This window comes from Grampus griseus (assembly GCF_964374135.1).
Source record: "Grampus griseus genome assembly, chromosome: 3".
In the NCBI taxonomy this organism is placed as follows: Eukaryota; Metazoa; Chordata; class Mammalia; order Artiodactyla; family Delphinidae; genus Grampus; species Grampus griseus.
Genome location: NC_139019.1, coordinates 123553649 through 123564216, shown reverse-complemented (window position 1 = coordinate 123564216; position 10568 = coordinate 123553649). Strand labels below are relative to the sequence as shown.

General features: G+C 38.6%; 1 protein-coding gene across 1 annotated transcript; it reads left to right on the top strand.

Moving 5' to 3' along the window:
- Positions 1 to 3599: 3599 nt before the first annotated feature.
- On the top strand, positions 3600 to 10304 carry LOC309819655 (serine protease inhibitor Kazal-type 1-like). Its single transcript, XM_082650006.1, has 4 exons — positions 3600 to 3725; positions 5445 to 5472; positions 7039 to 7145; positions 10182 to 10304. Exons 1-4 carry the CDS (start codon positions 3667 to 3669, stop codon positions 10225 to 10227), a joined length of 240 nt encoding a protein of 79 aa, XP_082506132.1. The 5' UTR covers positions 3600 to 3666; the 3' UTR covers positions 10228 to 10304.
- The last annotated feature ends 264 nt before the right edge of the window (positions 10305 to 10568 follow it).

The window sequence follows — 10568 nt, the reverse complement described above, 5'->3', positions numbered from 1 at the left end:
GCCTATGTTTCTCTCTAACACTTTGCTCCAGCCAGACGGTCATCTTGGATGTTTCTCAAACACATCAGCAAGTTTCTGCCTCAGAGACTTTGCACTTTCTATTCCCTCTGTCTGGAGTGCATGTTCTTGGATATTTGCACGATTCAATTCCTCACTTCCTTCATGTTTCTGTTCAAGTGTCAATCAGCAAGGCATTCTCTGGCCAATCTGTGATAACTACCTCCCCAAACCTCTAGGTTTATCTTCTCTATTCTTTTTCTCCATAATATTTATTATAATCTTTATAATTATTTGATTACTTTTTTATTGCCTGTCTCCCCCAACTTAAATGCAATGGAAGCTCCATGAGGACCGGGGCTGTCATTTTCACTCACTGATCCATCCACATATATGAGTGCAGTTCTTAACATACATCAAGACCTGGGAGGGTCTATGATTATACCCTATACTTGGAAGCTGACATGTTAGACTGCCACAGTTAAAGAGATGCTGGCAGAAGACACAGACTCCTGACTCAGACAAAAGAGATATAATCATTCAATAGCAATAGCCAGACTGCCAGCATTTGCTCTGGTTCCCCAGGCCCAGCCTCCATAGGGTGACACAAAGAGGGCCAAGGGTACCTGCACAGGAAGCACAGTGTGTTACAAGGGAAGGATGCCAAGGTTTTAAAAATCCCTAATCTTGTAAATAGAGCTGCAGTGAACATTGTGGTACATGACTCTTTGAATTATGGTTTTCTCAGGGTATATGCCCAGTAGTGGGATTACTGGGTCACATGGTAGTTCTATTTTTAGTTTTTTAAGGAACCTCCATACTGTTCTCCATAGTGGCTGTATCAATTTATATTCCTACCAACAGGGCAAGAGGGTTCCCTTTTCTCCACACACTCTCCAGCATTTACTGTTTACAGATTTTTTGATGATGGCCATTCTGACTGGTGTGAGGTGATAGCTCATTGTAGTTTTGATTTGCATTTCTCTAATGATTAATGATGTTGAGCATCCTTTCATGTGTTTGTTGGCAATCTGTATATCTTCTTTGGAGAAATGTCTATTTAGGTCTTCTGCCCGTTTTTGGATTGGGTTGTTTGTTTTTTTTATATTGAGCTGCATGAGCTGCTTGTAAATTTTGGAGATTATACCTTTGTCAGTTGCTTCATTTGCAAATATTTTCTCCCATTCTGAGGGTTGTTTTTTCGTCTTGTTTATGGTTTCCTTTGCTGTGCAACAGCTTTTAAGTTTAATTAGGTCCTATTTGTTTATTTTTATTTCCATTTCTCTAGGAGGTGGGTAAAAAAGTATCTTGCTGTGATTTATGTCATAGAGTGTTATGCCTATGTTTTACTCTAAGAGTTTATTAGTGTCTAGTTTTATATTTAGGTCTTTAATCCATTTTGAGCTTATTTTTGTGTATGGTGTTAGGGAGTGTTCTAATTTCATTCTTTTACATGTAGCTGTCCAGTTTTTCCAGCACCACTTATTGAAGAGGCTGTCTTTTCTCCATTGTATATTCTTGCCTCCTTTATCAAAGATAAGGTGACCATATGTGCATGGGTTTATCTCTGGGCTTTCTATCCTGTTCCATTGATATATATTTCTGTTTTTGTGCCAGTACCATACTGTCTTCATTACTGTAGCTTTGTAGTATAGTCTGAAGACAGGGAGCCTGATTCCTCCAGCTCCATTTTTCTTTCTCAAGATTGCTTTGGCTATTTGGGGTCTTTTGTGTTTCCATACAAATTGTGAAATTTTTTGTTCTAGTTCTGTGAAAAATGCCAGTGGTAATTTGATAGGGATTGCATTGAATCTGTAGATTGCTTTGGGTACTATAGTCATTTCCACAATGTTGATTCTTCCAATATACACTACCAAATGTAAAACAGATAGCTGGTGGGAAGCAGCCACATAGCACAGGGAGATCAGCTTGGTGCTTTGTGACCACCTAGAGGGGTGGGATAGGGAGGGTGGGAGGGAGGGAGACGCAAGAGGAAAGAGATATGGGGATATATGCATATGTATAACTAATTCACTTTGTTATAAAGCAGAAACTAACACACCATTATAAAGCAATTATACTCCAATAAAGATGTTAAAAAAATCCCTTTTTATTTTTTAAAAAAATTATTTTTATTATTATTATTTTTTTTAATTTTTGGTTGCATTGGGTCTTCATTGCTGTGTGCGGGCTTTCTCTAGTTGCAGCAAGAGGGGGCTACTCTTCATTGCGGTGCGCGGGCTTCTCATCGTGGTGGCTTCTCTTGTTGCAGAGCATGGGCTCTAGACACACTGGCTTCAGTAGTTGTGGCTCGCGGGCTCTAGAGTGCAGGCTCAGTACTTGTGGTGCCTGGGCTTAGTTGCTCTGCAGCATGTGGGATCTTCCCAGACCAGGGCTCAAACCCGTGTCCCCTGCACTGGCAGGCAGATTCTTAACCACTGCACCACCAGGGAAGCCCCCCCAAATCCCTAATCTTTTAATCTTTTTTTTTTTTTTTGCGGTACGCGGGCCTCTCACTGTTGTGGCCTCTCCTGTTGCGGAGCACCGACTCCGGACGCGCAGGCTCAGTGGCCATGGCTCACGGGCCTAGCCGCTCCACAGCATGTGGGATCTTCCCGGACCGGGGCACGAACCCGTGTTCCCTGCATCAGCAGGCGGACTCTCAACCACTGCGCCACGAGGGAAGCCCCCTAATCTTTTAAAAAGAGCACTATGCCTGCCTAAACTTCACCCTGGTGAAAGATACTATCTTATTACACCCAACAGTAAACAAACCTCCCCTTTACTCCAGAGAGAGACAGTATTCCACCTCCCAAGGCTGTTTGTTATACAAACCCTCTTGAAAAAGTTGTTTGAAACACAGGCAGTCAGTGTCTCTACTCATGACACATGCAGAAACATGAGAGATAATTGAGAATTGTCTCCCCAAACCACACATGACAGACACAATGCATATTTTAGAATGAAAGACCAACACTTTGAGGTAGCTACTATTATCATTTCTGTTCTCAGATGAATGTACTGAAGCTCAGTGAAAGTGAACTACTTGTCCAAGGACAAAAAGCTGGTAAGCGTCTCTGGTGAGCCCACTCTACCTCGGAGCACACACACACCTTAGGGAACTGAGTCCTCCCTACCTCTACCCTGTCCCTCTCTCAGCTACTTTAGGCTTTGTGAATGAGTGATAGAAAAAGAGAGAAAAGAGAGAGAATAAAAAATGGAAAAGCTGAAGGAAAGGAAGAAAGAATGAAGGGAGTTTTTTAGATATTCACACCTATTCATGCACCCAGAACTACAGAGTACAAGGACCTTGGAGTTCACCTTACAGATGAGAAAACCAGGGCTTGAGAAAGGAAGGGCCTCTCCATAGTCACAGAGGAAGTTAGGGCAAGAACCAACTAACTAACCACTAGTCATCTCTTCCTAGCAGTCTTTACCTTGCACATTTTAGGCCCACAGCATTCCTCTAACCTTTCTTACACTGGTGCTGTGCTGGGTCCAGGCTATGCTACGGAGTCAATCAATAACCAAGGAGATCTGTGACAAAGGGCAGTAGGTGGAGACTGGGATACCATCCTGCCTGTATGAACCTTCCAGTCCCAGGATTCTAGAGAGAAGTGGTAAGTTGAGTTCAGTTTTTGACTGAGCCCTGGAGACAGCAATCCAGCCATGAAGGTAGCCAGCATCTTCCTTCTCACTGCCTTGGTCCTATTGAGTTTATCTGGTAGGTGGCTTTGCATATTTTTCTGATTTAAGTAAAACCTTTTTGACCAGTTGCTTTACTGACCACATTACTTTCTAGACTTAGAGTCTACTCTTGGACAGATCTTTTGGTCCCAGTGAGAGGAAATAAGATCAGTGGATGAGAATTATATATAGAAAGAGGGATTTTAACATAACACAGGAAAACAATTTTACTAGTGAGAACTGCCCAGACATGAAATGGTTTTCCCCAGGTAATGAGGCTGACTCTTTGTCAGAACTATGGTAGAAAATAGAAGGGATTATTTCAATATCAAGTATACTTCTAACTCTGTAAATGTTTAAGGCCAATTTACAAATTTTATGTTCTCATGGAATTGCATAAATAGCTAACAAAGATTTCCAGTTACTCCAATATAAACGGCAGAATTTGATTAAAATTTTTATTTTTGACCTACAGAATATTTCTAGAAAAAATATTCTTCTTGAATAGACTGTATGTTTATATCTTCAAACTGTCTTAATAATTTTGACAGATGATCTGAACCCCTGGCATTGGCATCAGCTTCCTTTTTGTCTTCGGAGATGGTTAACACACTTTTAAATTTTTATCAGATCTAGCAAAGAAACCTACTGACAGCCAAATCAGCACTTTGCGAAGAAAAGGAACAATACTATTTGCTGTATTTGCTAAATATTTATGGGAGCAGTGGTCCCTTTTCCCCTTCTCATGCATATTAATTAATACATATAGATGCCTGTGGTGACTACGTGCTCATTAAATTTTAGACTCAACTCGATTCTAAAATTCAGTGGGACTCTCACCACATCAGGTTCTGACTATTCCAGGGGCCTTCTTCTCCAAGCCCCTAAGTGTCTCACTACTTTTCAATACATTTAGGTAGGAAGAACTACTTCCTTTAGATGACCTCAGAGATTGTTAGTATCAAAATCAAATCTCACCAACATTTCTTCCTCTGGATACTATCAAATTAGTTCTCCTTCCCTGCAGTGAGCTCACCCACAATCACCATCTCCTGATGGTGATGTCAACAAGACCTGCTATTTTCTAGAGAATGCAGCATGGCAATTTTAAGTATCTACCTGTAAATTCAAGAAATGTGAATTGAACTAATAGTATAATGCAATGGAGAGAGGGAGCTCTTTGGGAACTGAAGGTAAATTGTCAAAAGAGCTCCATTTTTTTTAAAACATTACTTACAAAAGAAGACTTACATGTAAGTGCAAAAGTTAGTTTTTCATCAGAAGACCTGGTTATTGCTAGTGTTCACAGCTAGTTATAGAAACTTTCCATATCTTTATCTATAAACTGAGATAAAGATACTTATATTTCCTACATCACTGTGAGATCAACAAGCTGGTTGTTACTAGAATGTCAGTGAGCGTTCAGAAGGTATTTGCTCTGTGCCTGACACATTTGAAGCAGTAAGTACGTCATTTCTATTTTCAAGGAAATGGGTCAACTTGTCTTAAATATCAAATTGAGATACTTTGGTCCTAATCAAATTTTTGCTTAATTTTTTTGAGGTTTCAGCAGGCAGGGAGTGAATGGACACCAATGAGACATACTTGAAAAAAAATGGTAATAAGAAGGGGTGGGTGGTGGAAGAGGAAGCAGAGAAGTCACAGACTTAAATGGAAGCGGAAAATCCTGAATGAGAATACCTCAGGCTTCTCCCATTCATGAGCCAACTTGACATGTCTGATTTATGTTTTCTAGGTAGTACTAGAGCTAACTTCCTGGAAAGAAAGGTAAAGACAATTTTGTAAATTTTTATTTCTGGGGCTAAGACTGTTTGTTCCACCCAAAGCGTAGCCTAACTCACCTTTCAATTTAAGTTAATATGAGGAGTATGAATGCTGGCAAGACTTAACCCATTAAATGTGGATAGTAATTGTAGTTCCGCCACAGGCGCTTATGTTGAAGGACAAATTGACTGACACATAGGCAATTTCTCTGTAGTCATATTATGCTTGCTGTGAAGGAGTTTTTATATATACTAGGGCTATCTGGTAGGACAAGGATTTTAAGTGGAAACCTTCTAAACATCACTCCAAGCAGCCCTTCCTCCTTACAGCCAGTTTGACCATGTTGCCATAAAGTTCTCTTCATCAACAAGGTGGAGCTCTAATTTATAATGAGCAATAATAATAATAAACTAGGCTCTTCCTCTAGAAAAATATTCTATATCTAACTTTTCCAGTTTTTCTTGTACTTATAATGTAAATTTCAGTAAATTTGGAGACCAGAGGATGAAGCGTCCCTCTTCTCGTTACATTTATATTTAGTGGGAAGGCCGATGGCAAACCAAAAGTGTATAAGTAAATAAATTACTACATTGGTGATGTGTTATAAAGAAGTTCTGGTTCCATTAGAAACCTAGCCTAGTTAAATCAGGGAAGGTGCCCTAAGACAGTGAGATTTATTTTCAGCCCTGAAGGATAAATGAGTGTTAGCAAAGGGAGAAGTAGGAGAGTAAAGTGGTTAAGAGCTAAAGCTCAGGACCTAGATTGACTGGGTTTAAATCCTGGATCCAGTAATTATTAGGTGTGTGGCCTTGGGTGATTCAATTTCTTTGTGCCTCACTGCCTTTACCAGAAGAAGAGTATAATAAAAAGTTCATAGGATAGTCTATGAGTTTAAATATAATAATATTATTAATAATATTATAATATTAATATTATAAATATAATATTTATATATAATATTATAATATTAATATTATACATATTAATATTATAAAAATATAATAATACATGAAAAGCACTTAAGACAGTGTCTGCCCTGTGAAAGTCATTTGATAATTACTAGTTCTTACTGACAGTAAACAGGCTGTGCAAAAACCCCAAGGGTAGAAGGCACCGCGTGTCTTTAATTGCCTTAGAGAAGACCAGGGTGACAGGACTAGTGTGCAAGGAAGAACATGCCTCAAGGTGTGGCTGACCTGAGAGAGCCAGCACAGGTAGTAATTGTAAATTTGAACATTATCTCACTCACTTTATTCAAACCTCACAACGCCATGATGACATAGGTAGGGAAACAACATCATTCCCGTTTTGCAAATGAAGTGACTGTGGTTCAGAGACACCAAGAGATTTACCAATGTCACACAGCTTGCAGATAGCAGAGGCATTACTTAAAACCAGGTTTTCTGACTCCAAATTTTGGATTCTTCCTCTTGGAACACTTAGTATCACTCTCCCAATCACAATCATGCTTCCACTTTAAGCTGATCAACTCCAGGGAGATTTTAGAGACTCTGCTATAAATTCAAATGAAAAATGATGGGAAATGATTCTGTTTCATTCCATTTTTAGGCTAAATGTACAAGTGCAGTGAGTGGATGTCCCAAGATTTATAACCCTGTCTGTGGGACAGATGGAGTTACTTATTCTAATGAATGCGTGTTATGTATTGAAAATATGTGAGTACAAACCTGAATTTCTTTTAAAATATATGTTTTAAGCTAGAAGTCTTCAAATTTTTACATATATTATCCCTTTAAGCCTCAAAGACTATACCAATAACATTAATCTCACCATGAGAGAAACAAAATACCTAGTTTTCCCCCAAACAATTCTTGATTTCTTTTTCTCCTTATTATATATGTTATGATTATATAGAGAGGTGTGCATGTGTGTGTGTGTGTGTGTGTGTGTGTGCATTATGATAGAAAGTAGTATTTATTATGTCAAGCATTATGCGAGGCACTTAATATTCACAATGACTCTATGAGGTAAATAATACTCAGCTTAATATACCCATGAAGAAATTGAGACTCAGTTTAAATAACTTGCTCAAGGTCACAGATCTGGTACAAAATCCTTGCTCCTTCCGCTATACTTTAAAGTCAGGTACTAGACTAAATATTTGTGAGATCCACAAGAAAATCCAACATGTTTTGTCTCCCAGTTTGCTTACGCTCAACGCTAACACGGTGTGGTCAATGGTAGTATAAGCAAAGTGCTCCGAGAGCACAAAACTAAAAAGAACTAATTGTGCCTGCTAGGATTTGGAAAAGTCTGAGGTTTTCTCTAGAACATAAAGAAGGAGAGAGAGGTATTTCAAGATGAAGAAAAAACTGAACAAAAGTGAGAAAGGAATTAATAACATGGTGCTGTATAAAAGGTGTTAAAGAAAGGACAATGGGCTAGAGGAAGGAAAGTGTTTGAATGTTTCTTTCAATTAAATAAAAAAAAATCACTTCTACGATAAAAACCCAACCTTTTATAGCGAACAAGAGATAGTCTGGATTTTTTAAAGTCCACATACCCAAAATACCATTATACTTAAAAAATCATTCTTGGTGATAGCAATGATTGTGTTCACTAAAGCCCTGAAGTATGCAAATACGAATTATATAGATTAGGTGACCAAAAACATATCTTTGTAACACTTTATGTAATACTTTAGTGAACACAATCACTTATGGATGTGAGACCTAGCCTCAGTGGAGTTTCTGAACTGATTGTAGGTGGGTAGGTGATGGGAATTAGACTCAGGTACTCAGAGAAATAAATTCGCCACAGATTTTCTGTCTTACTCAGCTGCTGAACACTTTTGTGCCAAGCATTGTGCTAGTCTCCTCTGCTTTCCTAGTGGATATAACTGAAAGAAAACAGCACAGATAAGGTAGCTTCTTGTAACTTGTGACAAGAAGTCAAATGAGGTGTGAGCAACATGCTACAGGAGTGAAGGAGAAATACAGATTGCTTCCTACTGGAAGGGTCAAGAAAGGATTCATGAAAAGGGTGTCATTTAAACTGGACTTTGCATTTTCATAGCATCACAAAAGCGCTCCAGGTTAAATAAAGGTGTAGAATGATCAAAACAAATAAAAGAGATCCCACAAGCCACCCAGAAAACTCTGTTATTTTGGAACTGATGTGGTATTAACACTTTGATTTAGGTTCAAATGACTGCATGCATTCCACATCTCTAATTCCTTGTACCATGCACCCTCTCCTTGGTCTGCTTTAAGTCGTTTCAGAAAATTCTCAGTATTTAACAAGAATTGTGGAATTAGGTCTCCAGGGAGAAACATCTAATATCCTGAAGTTTTAGGCCCAAAACATTGGATGTTCTGCTTTTTCAAAAAAATTTCCACATTAAGGACTTGTAAAAGGAACTTGAAACCACTTGTTAAAAGGAATTTGAAACCACTTGTTAATTTTCTCATGGCTTATGTTCTTGACCTTAAGGTCAAACATCATATTTCCATCCAAGGGGAGGAGAAAGCAACACAACAGCCTTGAGGCTTGGTCAATTTCCAAGAGCCGGCAATCAAAAGGCCCAGTATTTAGACTGAACCACTGGGAAAATATGAGCATAGAGCTGGGACACCCGGTTTCCTTAGACTTTAAAACCTACCAGTCCTACCTGCTCTTTCTATTCTTTTAAAATTATGTAAATATGGGAGCAACATTTGAATGCCAGAAAATGTAACTTCTCTTCCTATATTTCTCTGATAAGAAAACAGGTCTAGAGAGAAAATGTGTCTTTTTCAAATGCAACATATTTTCCAATGTACCATTTTGCCTTTGTCTCTACTGCCCATTAAAAGCCCCAAACAAATACATTGTATGGTTAACTAGAGCCAGGCTCTGACCTTAGTTGTTGAGCTTTGAGATGGGTAGACAAACAAGGGCTTGCATCTCCTTGATCATTAAGTGCTTAGCAGATATATTCAGTAAGAACTTTTTTTTTCTAATTCCTGTATGTCTTCTTAAGAAATCTATACTGGCAAATTCTTCTCTATAGACTACTATTCTCCTGTAGAACTTTCTGCAATGACAGAAATGCTGTCCAATACGGAGGCCTCTAGCCATGGTACCAGCACTTAAAATGTGGCTACTATAAATGAGATCCTGGATTTTTAATATTACTTAACTTTAACTGATTTAAATTTAAATAGTTATATGGGATAGTGGACAGCACAGCTATGGAAAATAAGCCAATCCGTGGGCTCTGTCTAGATGCTAACTAAAGCAGCCATCATATGGGATAAGGATATAATTTCCTTTTGCAAGATCTCACAGATGAGAATCCCCAGAGTTCTAAGGCAATGGATCAATCAGTTAGAAGGTCCTGAAGTAGCCCAGGCACCAGCTAAGATGGAAACCTGGTAGCTAGGACAATGACGTCAGAAGGAAAAGAAGCAACAATGGATTAAAGATTAATTTCAGAAGCTTTTTATAACGCCCTGCTAGATCTGTAAACTCTGTAAGAACGGACATTTTTCCCTTTTGTTGTATCCTTAATGTATGTTATAGTTCTCAATCAATATTTGAGGAGTTAATGAATAAGTGAATGAGTAAATGAATAACAGAAATTGAAATGGAAATGAATCTCAAACCTCTCTATTTTAAATAAAGCTGATCTTTTTTCCTTGTTTTTCTCCCGTTGTCACGTTTTATCAACAAAGTTTAAGCTGATTTTTTTCCCCCAATCTCTTCTATAGGAAACACAAGACTCCTGTCCTCATTCAAAAATCTGGGCCTTGCTGAGAACCAAGGTTCTGAAATTCCATAAGAACACTATGATGCGGTGGCTGGCCTGATTGTTGAATAAAATGCATCTAAACACTTCCTGTTGCTCCCATATGCTTTTTCCTCAAAGGCACGTTTGATTATACTGGGGACGGAGGATGGAGGCAAACTCAGAATAAACCAAGTTTTACAAAACACAGCAATCCTGTAATTTTGGACAGGGTTTCCTTCATGCTTTTTCCTTCCCCATCTTCCTCACATTCTGAGGACTCCGTCTCAGGAAATGTGATTGCAGATATTAAGTGACAGGACATGATCGATCATGAATACATGTAATCCCATGAGGACTAGACTAGCAT